The 17,037-nt window shown below is 34.5% G+C and overlaps 1 protein-coding gene across 5 annotated transcripts in view; it reads right to left on the bottom strand.

The window, feature by feature from the left end:
• The window catches only part of LOC138309374 (von Willebrand factor A domain-containing protein 5A-like), a 55,267-nt gene extending 41,486 nt beyond the window's left edge, over positions 1-13,781 (bottom strand). For 3 of the 5 annotated variants that reach the window (XM_069250555.1, XM_069250556.1, XM_069250560.1), the window contains exons 1-14: positions 13,305-13,780; positions 11,887-12,089; positions 11,431-11,653; positions 10,568-10,731; positions 10,209-10,323; positions 9,617-9,721; positions 9,273-9,399; positions 8,176-8,290; positions 7,793-7,819; positions 7,307-7,386; positions 7,062-7,176; positions 6,551-6,724; positions 3,476-3,635; positions 1,980-2,146 (exon numbers count right to left, since the gene is read on the bottom strand). In XM_069250555.1, coding sequence (XP_069106656.1) covers positions 1,980-2,146; positions 3,476-3,635; positions 6,551-6,724; positions 7,062-7,176; positions 7,307-7,386; positions 7,793-7,819; positions 8,176-8,290; positions 9,273-9,399; positions 9,617-9,721; positions 10,209-10,323; positions 10,568-10,731; positions 11,431-11,653; positions 11,887-12,089; positions 13,305-13,383 — 1,854 coding nt within the window. In that variant the 5' untranslated portion in view covers positions 13,384-13,780. Of the gene's footprint in view, positions 1-1,979; positions 2,147-3,475; positions 3,636-6,550; positions 6,725-7,061; positions 7,177-7,306; positions 7,387-7,792; positions 7,820-8,175; positions 8,291-9,272; positions 9,400-9,616; positions 9,722-10,208; positions 10,324-10,567; positions 10,732-11,430; positions 11,654-11,886; positions 12,090-13,304 lie in introns of all 5 variants that reach the window. The other 2 variants (XM_069250559.1, XM_069250557.1) reach the window with 2 other exon arrangements.
• Positions 13,782-17,037: the final 3,256 nt, after the last annotated feature.

The following is a 17,037-nucleotide window of genomic DNA, read 5'->3' as shown; positions in this document are numbered from 1 at the left end:
TAAAGATTCAAAACCTTTCGTTGTTAATATAGCTAAATGTTCTGAATATCAATTATGTCATGCGGTTGACTTTAGAGACTGATTCACACGATGACTAAATTTGAGATGAGGATCAAATATAACACCAAGACCTTTTTCCGAACAACATTTGATTATTTCTTCATTTGTGCCCATTTTGTAGCAGAAGTTGTCCTGTTGATTTGATCCAATAGACATGTGTTTGCACTTTTTGGTGTTAAATTTCATATACCATGTCTCAGACCATTTAATGATATTGTCTTCGTCGTTCTGTTGTTCTATCATATCATTTAGTAATATCAAAAATAAAATCGGCCTGAGGACGCTCCCCTGGGGGACGCCGCTTGTGAGTCACGCTTCATACCCTTCAAAATATCTTTTATCCATCCTAGAATTGTTCCTTTAATACCAATTTTCCATCTAAAGTAGTAATCGACCATGTGGTACTTGGTCAAAAGCTTTACTTAACTCAAGGTAAATGGCGTCAACGTTTCTTCCTTTCTCCATTTCTGACGTGACCTAGTCAACAACTTCAATACGTTGGGTCACACGCGACGTCCCTTTTGTAAATCCATATAGGTAGTTATTAAAAAAAATAGTTCCATAAGCGTTGTTATTTCGTCTTTAACAATTCGCAGTAATATCTTGCAAGGAACGGAAGTGAGACTTATCGAACGGTATTTTCTTTTCTTGTTTTTGATCCGTTTTTTGTGAAAAGGTGTTAAGGTATTTTTCCAGTCATGTGGTAATTTCCCTTTAATAACGGATTTGTTAAAGATATTTTCGTGAGGTTTTAGAATTTCATAGGATGTGTCAATGATCAGCTTTGGATGGAATACATCAGGACCCTCAGAAGAATTTTATCTTAACTTAGGAATCGCCTACTTGATTTTTTTATTTGTGATGTTGATATTTTGCAGTGGGGTGTCTACGGTTCTATTATTAAGATGGAGTAGATCTGTATCTGTTTCAAGAGTAAATACACTACAGAAATATTCGTTGAACAGTTCAGCTTTTTTCTCTGCTGTCACTACATATTAAGCCATTTAAGATCTTCAAATCCTCTACAGCCATTTAAGATCTTCAAATCCTCTACAGTTTGTTTTGTTTTGTTTTGGTATTAAACCTTACATATTTCCAGAACTGCTTCGGGTTTCCTTTATTTGATTGGCGATTTTTTTTCGAAATTGTATTTAGTTCCCAGTTTTCTGTTGTACGGCACTGTATATATTTTTTTATGTCATTTTCTTCGTTTTCCTTTGATATTTTCGCGTGCTTGTTTGTCTAGAGGTTTTTTGGACGATCTATGTTGATTTTTGTTTGCTGGTATGTTTTTCCTATTAATGTCGATATTATTTCAGCAAAAATCTCCCATGATTCCTCGTTACCTTTTCCATATAGCAACGCTTGCCTATCAGTATTGTGTAGTCCTTCACGTATATTAATAGATGTCGATTAATAATTAATGGTCAATAATGATGATAAAAATTACAATGGTGGTAAAATGAAAACTCTCTGAAACTTTGTGCAGGGCAATGAATACTGCACGTGTTATTCAAAACAAGTTCACATGATTATAACCTCGTATTTATAGAGAGACATATGTGGTCTGGCCTTATTAGATATAGTTATCGATTGTTTGACCAGGGATAAATTTATGAACTGATTTGGGCTCCTTGTGGTTTTTACCATAACATAATTCTACCGAAGCAAATGAAAGAACGCGTTTGCTTGGTTCTGCATATCTGTAAATATGTCACACACACTTTGTTTCACCGATACCATTACTTCAGCAATATTCGACAATCTTTGGCATTCATTATCATTATTCACACGTATTATTGACACTTATATAGAGCAATTAGGACATCAGTACCAGATACAATGAATAAAGATGGTGACACGGACTTTTCTGTTATCCATTTGGGCAGAATAATAGAACATTCCAATAAAATACGTACCGCATATCCCATTGGCAAGTAACCGTAGAAATAAGGTCTTTTTACTAGTCTACCTCCATCCACAAGTTCCTTCTTGTCTTTGTCAACACCAACAAATGCCGTGTACCGAGACACAACGTTTGACGACATACTGAGAAGTGTTATCTCCCCTTTCTTACTATCATCACCTGTAAATATTTAATTAGTTATAAGAAATAAAAATTAATGTCTTTTTGTTTATATGAGGTATATTTTCATCAAGTTATATGATCCGACAATTTTAGATTGTCATACAGTTGTATATTTATAATTTGTGTGCTGAAATTGCATTGTTCGAAAAAAAGTTTTAATAAAAACGTTTTGTTTTCAGTTCTTAGCCCTTTAAGGATTTATATATCTTAGATGTATGTGTATGTCATATGAAATGTTTTATACGAGTTCAATAATTAAATTAAATTATTTATTCAGTCCTATTAACTCCTGTTCACGGACAGTTGAGCACAGCTTTAAATTTCGTCTCTATATCAAACTTACTCTCACGATATTTATGACACTGCCGTATGACATAGCTGAACGGGTCCGTTGTGTGATGAAAAAAGGATCTTATATGAGTGATCAATTCATATGAGATTTTATGAAACGAGTCTAAGATTTTTTTTATTTTTGCGAGCCTTGGCGAGCAAAGATTAAAACTTCGAGACGAGTTTCATAAAATCTCATATAATAAACACAAATTTAAGATACATTTTATCACATAACTACAAACACTTTCATAGCAAAGAATTTTACGTCCAAACGTATTTTGAAAATCCAGAAAATGCCGCCCTTTTGTTCCATCGTCTTCGTAATCCTGAAGTCACGTCATTTTTCCTAACGTCATTTTATTGTTTCTGTCTGACCTCACAATGAATTTCCAGCCAATGAAAATCGCTCAAGGTCATATTACACTAGTGACATATGCAAAAATATTACACGGGCGAAATCACTGGATATCAGGCGGATTATACATGTGATAAAAATATTTGAAAACATTTTGGTTTCCATTATTTCAATCGCATCGCTTTGGTATCATATCTGTAATCTGATTAAAATAACGATCTTTATCACTACGTTTGTAGAACAGAGTGGGTATAAGGATTTGTATCTGAATCAAATTTTCCTGTCTGTGTCCTATACACACGAAACAGCCTCATGGTGTGGACTATTGACGTTGTGTGTGCCACAAAACATTGATCTGTTGTTTTAATTCTTTGTTTGACTCAGTTTACTGCTTGGTAGACTTAAATATAAAGTATTGTGGTAATACTGTCAAAGTTTATTTCCAGCTTTTATTTAAGAGTGTAAAATTTAAACCTTTGTTTTATGTGTTGCAATTCTCAAAATGTTGGGAAGATATGGAGGTGAATAACATTTAAACGTTTTTCTGAACTTGCTAGCATGACAATTATTGCACATATAACTTCAATGACGTCAATATCTTATATTACATAAACATGTATCGTGTACCATATAGTTACCTGCTGTCTCGAAGTCCTTTATCTGGGTCTTTGCTGCAAGACGATGGACAGGAAATGAGTCGTCAGATTTGACCACGGTCATGAGGTCAAAGTTCAGGGTGTAGTGTATTGAATTTTCCTTACCAATGTCACCTTTCAGAACTGCTGAACATTGAGTGTCCTTAACAAACAATAGTTGAATAACAGAACAAAATAAAATAAAAATAATTAAGATAATTTATGGTTTTCTAAAAATGAAAAATCACATGTATGTGTTTATATAGAGGTTGAACGTTGTTTTGATTGCGTTAAAAGTGGTATGAATGCAATTTAATACAGACATATACAATGTAGCGAGTTAGCGCTACATGTAGAATATGTCATTATCCAATTGTGTTCAAAACAATGTTCAATCTATATATATATAAAGAAGTACTGAGTGTATGTTATGGATGTATCAGTCTACGAACGTTTCACAGATCCAAAGTCTAAATTCGTCATAGCCATAACATTTTCTTTTACGGAATCGCTTTTCTTGTTACCGATATTTCTCAGAAAATGCTGAAGGGATCTTTCTCAAGTTTCACACGTAGGTAGCCTTAGGGCCCTAGTTGTGCATATTGCATTTTGGTGAACAAGATGGCCGACAAACCGCCATCTTTGATTTTGATAGTTGAAGTTTGTTACCGCTATTGCTCTGAAAGTACTAAAGGGACTGTACTTAATTTTTTATGAAGGTTCTGCAGCACTGAGGGAATCTGTCACAAGTATTAAGTTCAGGCTCCCCTTGGGCCCTAGTTGTGCATATTGCATTTTGATACCGATCGGTGAACAAGAAGGCCGACATGCCGCCATCTTGGATTTTGATAGTTGAAGTTTGTTGCCGGTATTTCTCTTTAAGTACTAAAGGGACTGTACTTTTTTATGAAGGTTCTGCAGCACTGAGGGAATTTGTCGCAAGTATTAAGTTTAGGCTCCCCTTGGGCTCTAGTTGTGCATATTGTATTTTGTTACCGATCGGTGAACATAATGGCGGACAAGCCGCCATCTTGGATTTTGATAGTTGAGATTTGTTGCCGGTATTTCTCTGAAAGTACTAAAGGGACTGTATTTAAATTTCTTATGAAGGTTCGATAGTACTGAAGGGATCTGTTGAAAGTATTAAGTTCAGGCTTCCCTAGGGCCCTAGTTGTGCTTATTGCATTTTGTTACCGATCGGTGAACAAAATGGCCGACATGCCGCAATCTTGGATTTTGATAAATGAAGTTTGTTACCACTAATTCTCAGAAAGTACTGAGGATATCGGTCTCAAATTTCATATTTAGATTCCCCTTTGGCTCTAGTTGTGTATATTGCATTTTGTGACCGATTGGTGAACAGGATGGCGGACAGGCCGCCATCTTGGATTTTGATAGTTGAAAGTTGAAGTTTGTTGCCGGTATTTCTCAAAAAGTACTTAAGGGATCTGTCGCAAGTTTTATGTACAGGCTCCCCTAGGTCGTAGTTTTGCAAATTGTATTTTGGGGCAGATTGGTGACCAAATGGCCAACAGGATTCCAACTTGGATTTTTATATTTGAAGTTTCTTACTGTTAATTCTCAGAAAGTACTGAAGCTATCTGTCTCAGATTATATACATATATATATGTAGTATTGAAAAGATTCCTCTTTCCATTGTCTAATTTGAATTCAACAAAACTCCCATTGACCATATAGGGGCATATGTTAACATGATAAAATGACACAACTATAATGTTAGGCGAGAAATAGTCAAATGTATATCATTTTACAAGAGAACTGATAGAAAGTGTAAATATGCTTATCAAAATGTATTTACGCTTACACTTCCCTCTGGCATGCTGCGACTACACCGAGCAGAACTTTTTACCCTGTAACCTGTTTATATATATTTATTTATCATATGACTGGTGTTTTTGCTGTATTCTAATTGACCGATACGTTTCTCAGAATTATTTATCAACTGCGGTATCAACCCCGAAGTCGGCGGCGAAAACCACGCGAGGTTACTGGGCTCAGTCCTGATGCCTCTCGCGAGTCCAGTAACCTGTGTCAAAAATAGATCGAGGGAAACTCCCTTTAGATGTGACGTCATAATAACTTTTGACGTCGAATCGTACCCAAATATAGCGTAACGAGAGTTTCCCAATTCAATGACGTCGGGATAATCTATTGTGACGTCATTATTATAGTCGGCAACATATATACGGCGGAAGGCAGCAAGTTTACTGCGATCAACGGTGATCAACTGCGAACTTCAATTTATGGAAAACGATCAAGAATGCCACACGGGCAGTTGATGCAGTGATGACACACTTCGGTGCTGCTAGTCTATTTACCATATACTACAGGTAATGTATAAAATACTTTTGTAAAAAGAACATTTGCAAATATCATCCTGTTAATTGTAGTCTTTTTGATTAGCCGGGTTAGTATCCTGTAAATGTCATATAATGAAACAGTTATCGACCTATTTTCAGGTGGATACAGTGTGTTTTCAACCCGAGTAAGTGATATATCCCGAGGCCAGAGGCCGAGGGTATATCATTTGCGATAATTGTATAATAAAGCTATTCCGTTCGCTCTCTTGTGGGTAGCTAAGGTATCCATGTTGATCTTATTATTTATGAGCGCAATTTACGTCATTTTCTCCGAAACGTATGACGTTACAAGCAATACTTACTCGCAAGGGCAGATAACTCTGTAATATGCAAATAAAGAATAACCTGTGGTCAACCTCCCTTGCAGATGGTTAGCGTAAATATACTTGTCGAAATGTATTTACACTTATAATGCTACTTCGCTGTACCATTCTACCACAACACCAAGCAGAACTATCTACCCAGAAATCTATAACCAGCTGGTCCACTTCCGTTGCACATCATTTTCTAAGTCAAGGATTGGATGAAAAGCGTTTCTTAAAATTTCAAACAACCCATCCAATGCACATGGCAAGGTGGTGTATATGTTCGGTCTCAGTGTATGGTAGTCCGAAATATTCTGCCATAACCTTAATTTTTATAATACTCTTGAACCCGTCGTACTTCTGATAGACAAAAAAAAGGGGGGGGGATTTACCTCATTTAGGTGTTCTACTCCATTGATCAGGGCATAAGTGATAACTTTCTGTCCTTTGAATACAACTGGAGCCTGCTGTGGAATATTTATAGCTGTGCAACCTGGTGGAAGATTCCATTCTAGATTTAGGTTGGTTACCGGCTGCTGCATGGCATGATTCAGAACAGTCATAACCTGTTAATGTAATTAAAGATTAATAGACAAGTTTGTCATGGACACAAGTGCGCATGAGCTAAAGCATCAGAGTGATTTATTTGTGATGAAATGCAAGAATATTCCTCGGGACTGGGCAGACTATCAAGTATTTACATCTGGTCCAGGAACGTAATTCAGTCTTTGTAATAGCAACCGGGGTAACAACGATTGAATGTTACAAAGTACTCGGTAAGAGATAATAGCAAATAAAGTAGAACATTAAATCAACATCCTATGTTTATTTAAGGATTAAGTATCCATAAAACAAAACTTTATCCTTCGATAAAACCATCAGAACGGGACAACTATATTACACCTTGTTCTGTAGTTTCTCCTTGTCTGTGACAAAAGTTGCCAACCCATTGGTAACCTTAGCAACATTCCTCACGAGTGATGTGGATGCTCCTTCTCCAATACCAAAGGTAAAGATTCTGAAATTAAAACAAACTAAATAGAATGAAGAGAGAAAGTGAGCATAATTCAAATGATGATTTCAGCATTGCAAACATAGTTCAGTTATAGGATGGAGAATCATTAACAAACAACTTAACTATCACTGACCTTGTATTTGTGGCATTTTTCCTCGCCAGAGTGATGACTTGGTTGGTGTTGGATACGTCTCCATCCGTCAACAGGAATACCTTCAAGTATCAAGACTTATATACTAAAAGTATTTGAAGATCAAACCGCTTTGGATGTACTGATTTCAAACTGAATTTCTTGATTATCTTGATAGAAATACCATATCGCCAGTTATTTCCACGTTTAACTATTTTTGCAATATTCACTTGAATATGTAAATAAAATTGTAACAAATTAAAAAGATTCTACAAACCGTTCTTAAGAAGAAATATGATTAACTCATCACTTAACATAAAGCAGCGGATTTTATTTTTGGAGCATCAAAGTTGCGAACTTCCTATTATTTTGGTTCTTTTTGTGCGTTTATTGTCAAATAAAGGCGTTTTGTTTAATGAAGATTAATCTGGACAAACACATTAGCAACTGGAACTGGAATTGGAAAAATAAATTGATAAGGCCACTTACCTGTCTAAATTTGGCTGTATGAAGCGGCTGAAAAAGGAAAATTTAAAATCAATACCCGCTCAATTTTACGCTTGATGAGACAATGCTAACGGTAACTCCGGATAGTATGTAATATGTATGCAAGGAATTGTTTTAATGTAACCCATTTCGAATGAGTTTTTGCGCAAAATTATACGCTAATTACAAATATTTAACATTAATTTATTACATCAGTATTGGTTTATTATGTTTTTGCCCGTTGTCAGTATAATGTGACTGGGGGTTGCTCCATCATTACCAAGAACCATTCCACGATTAATTGACACTAGCTGTTCAGAGGTCGTTTATCCAATTCAACAAACCACAAATATGTCCTCTTATCATCATATTGTAGTACTACTTACCTGGGCATAAAGAGATTCCAAAGGTCGCAGTATTTCTGTACCGCCAAGGTTAGCGTCCAAAACTTTCTGTAGTTTAAGTGCTTCCTCCAAACTGTTTTCGTCATATTTCATAGAACTATAATTAAATATAAAGTTTTATTATTATCATAAAACAATTGTAGAAAACTAATTTGATTGATCAGAATGTTCGGCCATTCTATCATCTCATTACAAAAGCTATTTCAAAATAAAAATCGATATCGGTAAAATAAAAACTCATTTGGACCTGTGATTAAATTTCGTATAATTCGCGGTTTATTAGGTTTCGCAAACATATACACGTGTTGCAGTAAAAACTAAAATAATTTCAAAGTGTTTTGACTGCGAAATAAATTTATTTTGAAAAAGTCGTTAGGCATGGCAAGTTTAGTGATCTCACCACAAAAACAACAAAACAACAAATGTTGCTTGACACTTATGTAGGCGGACGTTACACATTGTCAGTATAATATACCTTTCTGTTATAATGAATTTTGAAATTTAGTAGCAATTCCTAATTGAAGAAGTAATATTCAATCAAGGAATACACAATTCCCCATTTCTGTATCAATGGCAACATTCTAAAATCAATGGCAACATTAAGAAAATCACGTAGCTTTTTCCAAAACAAAAAACAATTTCATTTCCCAAGTAATTAATGGAGATTTGTCGGAGTTGGGAGTCTTGGGGCCAGTTCCGTTACAATAAATAACCTCACACAAGATGTCACTCTTTCAATGGTTCCTTATTTTTTTCAACATACTCCGATATCATATTACATACCCTTTAACACACTGCATTCAAAATTCATAAAGGTATATATCTTTATATTCATAATTTAGCTTAATATCAATAACATTAATTAACTTTTCCTAATATGGGGAAATGAAATATAAAATATATAAAAATCAACAGCAAATCACTTTCGTTCATTACATTTAATTTGTTTTTCAAATATCATATCCTCTGTTACAAAACTTACTGGCACTTACCTAGACATAACCCATATGAACAATTCATTACAGGATATATCCTGTATCAATTACAATAACGTTAAAGGCTCTATGATCGTCACTTACCTTGTGAACCACCACTCAAATGAACTCCCAAAAGCTACCACATTAAAGAAGCATCCTACAGGCAGACTTTTGAGTAGGAGTAGAACGGTTTCTTTTGCCTTCGCGATTCGATCTCCTCTCATACTTGCTAGCAAAGAAAATATGGACCGATCGTCGACAATGTTATCATTACTGAGGTATTCTACTTAAACGAAATAGTTTTATCATGAAAATCAAGGATTTCTAAATTAATATGGTATATCTCACATGCAAGAGGTACAATTTGACAATTTACACTGTATTCAGATTCATTCAAGTGTTGCTACAAATTTCCAAATACAAAATATAATCGATAGAGTTTATACCTGAGCAGTCTATAACGAAGACGAATTCTGCTTCTATCAGTTCTGGTACGGATCTTAAGTCGGGCAGAAAGTCCATCATAACAACGTCACTTTTCAGAAACCCTTCTGTAAACAATGAAGACAGTAACCAAGATTGATATAAACACGTATTTGGTAAATGGGAAACAAGAAAATATCAAGAACAAATATACATTATGTTACATTATTATAATTCAATATGTTCCTTTGAAAGTCCAATATTTTGAGGGTCTATTTATATCAGCCACTCAGAGGTGATGTTACAAACGGTGTTGTCAAATATTACGTTTTGAGATGATAACATACATTTTCAATCCAATTAGAAACCTCGTTACAATTGAGGAAAACCTTATCATTTTTTAATCCACGTAGTCGTCCAAAACACACACGCTCTCACTACACTCCACATATCACACACAGGGGAGACAACCCTTATATCATACACAACGGGAGATAACCCTTTTATCATACAAACCATCCAAAACTTTGTGTACAGAATGTATACAGGATGAAATGAAACTGATAACTTTAAAAAACTATAAAGTTTATATCAAGAAAAGCCTATTAAATTTACCTTTGCTGTTTTGGCCTTTCTCCAAAATAACAGTCGGCTGAAAAACATCTTCATATTCCAGAGTCAGGGAAAGGTCATGGTCGAATTTGAATTTAGTGGTATCGTCAAGGGTTACCTGTAACGTTACGCCGTATGTAATTTGTTGCTAATCTGAATATAAGTATATCCAAATATTCGCCGGGATGATATATACGAGACATTGATATGATTGCAAAACTTCCATCCGTTAAGTAATATGAATTGTCTAAGTTATGCATGCTCTTGAAGCCAGATCAGATCAAAATTTTTTCATATCAATGAAATTATTATAGTTACCTATAATTACCTATGTTAAAACCATGTTGATAATTAAATCTTACATTTGCTGACTTTTTGTCCTCTGCCAAGTCCACTTTCAGCATGTCCATCTTTGGCACAATTGCTTTTATCAAATGTTGACCTTCGACCTTGGTCACAAATCGTATCTGGTACTGAATGTCTGTATAGTGAATGGCGTCAGAGGAGGGAGGGGACATCTCAAAACCTGTCAAATAAAAAATCAATAATACTTGTACAGAGAACGAAGGGTGTATCTGAAATTCGACGACGTTAATTTATATATGAATGTGTATGTTATCCACGTGATTATAAAAGTTTTATTTGCCTTTCATTAAGCTTTCTTTTTCGTTAGTTTTACGTCACTCATATTTTCAAAAACATATGTTTGAATTCTGCGAAAGATAATTTCCATGAAACAGTTTTAAAACAGGAACCACAAAATGAGATGGTATATTTGGGTGATTAAGACATGCACCTTTAAAACGGCCATATCATGTAAATTTATACCCGTCAGGTTCTAGTCTATCAAAAATTTAATTTCACAGTTTTAAGTAATAAAAAAAACCTTTTTTATGAAGAAGAGTTGAAGTTGTATAAACGCCCCATACCATGGATTTAACAATGTTTAGAACATGTGATGCCTCTAACATTAGCATTGTTTCCCATGTTGCATGAGCTTGCGAGTCTTTTTCATATGAATCACGACATGATAATACGCCTCAGAATAACGTACAATTAGTACAGAAAGATCTATAATGTCGCTGACCTTATTCGTCCACAACTTACATTTTGATTCATTAAGATGCACCGGGCGCTAATTCCGGTGAATACAGTATGTTTGCTAAAACTTTCATAATAATTATTTGACATCTTTTTTCAATTTGATTAAATCTTTGAACCTTACCCGGAGGAGTGTATCTCGGGTTAAGGACCGTAGGTAATGTGAAGGTCACTATCCCTTCACTGCCGGTGGTCAGCTCTGTGACGTAGGAGAAGGTTAACGTGGCAGCTCCGTGAGGCGGTAGATTGCCGAGTTTACACTCAAACACGTCCCCGGATGTATCAGACTCGGACAGCAACATGGCCGTGTGACCAGTTTTAAGAGCATCCTTATAGGTTTCTCTGGCCTGGAAAGAAACCAACATAATACTTCATTACCAGGACAATATGTAAATGTATTGTTGATTTCTCATCTAGAATGCTTAATACACAATGCAATCACATTCACGCAAACAATGTGTGATGTGCTAAATGAATAGAAAAAAATTGTTTCAACCAAGAATCCTATACATACAAAATCGAACGAATGCATTTGTACAATGCTTTTTCTTTCTACATTATCCTTAGACACAATGTGCACCTGTTCTTTGTCCTGACATTCCGCGACGATGTGACGGCCGTCGATATCAGCCTCGAACTGATACACAGCCGACTGGTCGTCGATCGGGAACACAAACACCGTCTCCACGGCAACCTCCTTCTGGTTCTCATAGGTCAAGGTCGACTGGACGTTGGCAACGAACCCCTTGATCGTCACATCAACTCCTACCGACTTTAGGGGTACTACAAAAATAAATGCATTATATTTAGATATCAATATACGAAGTATCTTTGTCATCTCAAATTAATTTTAAATCTGCTTATAAACATCTAAATCATCTAAATAGTATGGCGTGCCGAACGTTGCAAAATTCAATAAGTAAAATAAAATGTGTAAAGAAAAAAATGTTTTGTAATATATCGTTATATGTGTTCAATATGTTATTTTGTGAGTAAAAACAATGAATGTTTGTGTATTTTTTTAATATCTATATGTAAAAATAAAATTTTTGTTCAATAATTTCTTTGTGTGTGTGCGAAAAATATATTTGTGTGTAAAAATATATATTTATGTGTGATTTTCACACACAAACATAAAACAACATCACACACAAATATATTTTTTTAAATACGAACCATTTTTTCACACACAAATATAAAAAAAAATACACACAAATATATTTTTCACACACAATAAGAAATTTTGTTCACACAAATATAAAACAAAATCACGCACAAATATATATTTTTACACACAAACCATTTTTTTCACACACTTATATAAAAAAAAATACACACGAATATTTTTTCACACACACAAATTAAAATTAATGAACACATATAACGATATATTACAAAAACATTTTTTTTCGCACAAATGTTTTTACTTATTGAATTTTGCAACGTTCGGCACGCCATATAAATAGCGGTTTTATCGTATCCATGTTTCCCTAGATATATCATATTGTCATACAAGAAAAAAAAATAAAAAAAATAAAAAAAAATAGTAAAAGTGGAATAATTCTCGGTGTAAAATTATGAAAGTATATCGCTTCGCAAAATAAGAAAACCGTGACCAGATAACAAGTGCAAATATGTGTTCTGTGTGTCTTGATAAAGGGGTGAACTGTCTTCAAATTAAATTGTCAATATGTAACATATAATGTGTATGTATGTGTACACGGTTAGGATTACTTCCTTGTCCCATATATACAAGTATAACAATACAATCCTACCCGTCACACTCTCTAGCCGTAGTCTATCGTTACTTCCGCATTGATGTATATACATGTGACGACTACTGCTACAACAACACACACACAAATTTAATTTACATAATATTTTAACAATTTGATCAATTTATAGATTCCAGTAATTAACATTTCTCTAAAATACTGTTTGGCTTATATACCTTATTTGGCCTGTAACTTTTCATGCTAGCCTTGCTGTCAATCCTACCTGTTTTAGATCCCGGTAGAACACCTGCCTTATCTTGAGAGCTGGCCCCTACTTCATGTTGTATCCTAAGACCGTACATTGTCTCCGCTACTGTAACACTCCACCAATATACTTTGGTTATTACCAATACTACCGCGGTATCTGTAGTTATTACTGGCTGTTGACAGTGAACTCACGATGTTTCACGTCAACATGTCATGGTCGATGTAGCCACCTAATTAGCATTTAACCATCCGTGTTGATAAGGATATTGCCACAGAACACTAAGTAATCCAGTCGTTATCGTGATGTTTGCACGTTTTTCGTTGAATTAATCGCAATGTGGATTTCTTTCTTTATTTTTCGCATCGCAAATATTAAACGCAAAAAAACATCGACAGCAGCGTAATTGTTTACCATGTTCAATCTAATGACGTATGAAAAACCAGATATGTCTTGTACGTATCCAAATTAATCAGGTGAGAGATACAAACCATACCACCCCCTCCAACAACCCCTCACCCCCTCCAACAACCCCTCACCCCCTCCCTCACCACCTCACACCCACCTCTCCCGTCTTGTTATAAAGTAATACCAACTGTATTTATACAATGTAATACAATGAAATCACTTTAATATCTTTCTTACTACTTAGGATTCAATCAGCTTATGTCTAGGAGGTGTGACGAACTGAGAGTTTATTTGATTGTGAGATAATTTGAGTTCTACTAAGTTGGCGTTTAGCATTACTTGAATACACTGATGTTTCGTATTGAAATAAATCATTACTTCCTGGTTTTGGAGGTTTTCAAATATATTGGACGGCGGTCGTAGAACATGTAGAAATACATTTCAGAATGTTAGTCTAGAGTTACATCGTTGTTTCAGTCAGTTCAAGAAATCCTACATACTAATGTATACCGATTATAAGTATCATGAAAGCTTCAATAGTAGGATTCATTTCATTAATATTTTCAAACCTATTTATATACATGTTCCTCATCGTATTATCGTTACTGAAAACACTAAGAGTTTCTGATGTAGACCATCATATATCCGCGCGGCAACAAAGCACGAGTGACATGCTCAATTTATCGAGAGAAAAAGTTGAGTAGGCTTTGATTGAAATCCACGGGGTATCAGTTCTCCACTGACTGTAAATATACGTGGATCACAATATCAACGGACCCGTTCACGCTCTCTAACATATTTACTTCCGCGTTGATGTATATAATGTAACAACCATAAAAGAGTGAATGTTTGTATGAATGTGTACTTGTATATATACTAATGTATTTTTGTCTTTATTTCTTGCCACTTTTCACTTTAAGGAGAAGATTTGATGATTTTTCATCATATTTTCTTTAAATTGCAAATAACTGTTGAAATTTACTTGATATGTTTGAAAAGTCTTGTCTTGTCTAATCATTTTGACTGTATACAATTTATATCAATAAAATTTATTGAAATTGAAAGAGTGAAAGACATTTTAAATTCGAAACTATTTATTTCTGACACCTTGATTAATTTTTAGATTCCAGTAATAAGTTACCTTATATTTCGACACTTCATATTTAATTGTCAACCTTGTCCTACCTGTTCAGTATCTGGGTAGATCATCAGTCGTTCTTTGAGATATGAATCCTATTGTGATTGAACGCATTTTACAACACTCTAAACTGGCCAGCTCGGCGTTGTACAGGTATGAAATTGTTTGGGTTTTTTGTCAGTAACAGTAGGAAGAGTATCATATTCCATGGTCAGATGATGTTCATGAATATTCTATGGCAGTTGAATGGAAAACATCTTTTGATATTAGATCATATCATGTTTCTCTATGAAGGAGGGTGTGTTCGATGTTTTTACTTGATATTTTAGCGGGTTTCGTTAATGAACCACAGATCGCTCACTCCCCGGAAACACCTAATTTTATATTTCTTGTACAATTACAGGAATTGGTAAAAGTGTACAGAGCCCCCTGAATGAAAATGATTTTGTTGGAAATAGGGTTTGTGTTCCGATATATTACCACCATAACTGGCGTCTACCCTCTATCATTCACGAGTTTGAACTTGGGATAGATATCTTGCATTGACCTTAAGTCATAAATGTTGATCGGATAGACAGACTTACTTCCATCTACAAATGCTGCACGTCACCATATGACAATGGCTGTATAGAGGATGTTAAATTAAATAACCCCAATCTGTTTCTGACAACATCCCTATAATGGTCACGTTCTGGTGACCTTTGGAAATGGCCAATCAAATTTGCTGCTCCCAGAAACGTGACAGGGGAAGAAATAGCTTGAAAAAGCTGTCAGAATTATTTTCCTGTGTATAGTCATTTCGCTAAACGAGTACAACAAAGCTAAATGTATAAGTATACTGGGATGAAATGGACATAACAATGTGTAGAAAATGCATGTATACATGGTAAAAAGGTCATTCGAACATGACCCCTGATGAGATGTTGTCAGATCTTCTATTGAACTTTTTAAGGATCTGTATTTTAATCAGATTGTCGAATAGACCCACTTTCTTCCATCTACAAATGCTGCACGTCCCCCATATGACACTGACTGTTCAGGGGATGTGAAATTAAATAACCCCAATCTCTTTTGTTTGGTATATTTAGACTTTGTATAAACGTAATGAATTTACAATGTACATTCATAGTGTACAATATACACGTAGTGAATACCTGTATTAACAATAAGAACGACAAAACTATGTTTTATTAATGTAATGAACAAAGGTTCCAAGGTAAAATTGAGTATAAAACAATATCTGGTATACAGACTGTATGTGGTTAGATAGATAATAATCAGTGAGCTTGACACCATTCTGTCTATCTTACGTTCTTGTTTATTGTTTAATAGCTTTGCGTTTCTAAAAAAACCACAAAAATCTAAAATTAGTCATGGAATTAGGCTATTACAAATGCTGTCTCTATTTAAGATACTTGGTATTTACTGTTTGCGAAAGACAATAACATTTTGTGTAAATGGTACAATACCACAAAAAATCTTACAAATTATAAGCCTGGGTTAGCAGCTTCACATTATAAGCATAAATAAATAAAGTAGAATATATTAAATAAAGTAAAATATTAATAATGAAATTTAAAAAACCAGTGTAGACATGAGTGATAACGATATAGAAACCTCCTGGATTAGCCTGGGTTTGTGTCGGGCTTGTTGCGGCGAGGGAGATCTCGTTGGTACAAGGTATAGTGGTCACAAGGTAAATTGGACAACGGAATAAACATTGAGTTTAACAGGTATAATGCACGTACAAACGTATTGCAAAACGTCATACCTTTACTACAGTATATATTTCATTCGTTCTGATAAATTAATTTTAATTTTTCTTTAATGATATCATTTTTCATCATCTTTTCTTAAAATTGTACACCACTATTCAAATCGCCTTGATATGTTTGAAATATATCTCCGTTATGTTTTATCGTTTTTGTGAAATAGACGCTTACATACGGTTGACACAATTTTGACGTCATTTTGTTGTTATTTCTTACTTCATAATTTTGCTGTTGAAATCTATAAAATGTAACATGGAATATCTCTTGAATTAAGCTACAGAAAATTTTACAATGATTATTTACGGTATCTGCAAAACGTTTTCTATGCGCACCCGAAATTTAAAGATTTTTAGTTGAAAAACGAATCCTTTCAACTGAGTTTAAATTTTGTCAAACTGCATAAAATATATAGTAGAAATAGAACATTGTTTCC

The sequence above is a fragment of the Argopecten irradians genome, chromosome 15, assembly GCF_041381155.1.
Source record: "Argopecten irradians isolate NY chromosome 15, Ai_NY, whole genome shotgun sequence".
Classification (NCBI taxonomy): domain Eukaryota; kingdom Metazoa; phylum Mollusca; class Bivalvia; order Pectinida; family Pectinidae; genus Argopecten; species Argopecten irradians.
Note: the sequence above shows the minus strand (reverse complement) of the source record. Positions and strands in the feature narration are given on the sequence as shown.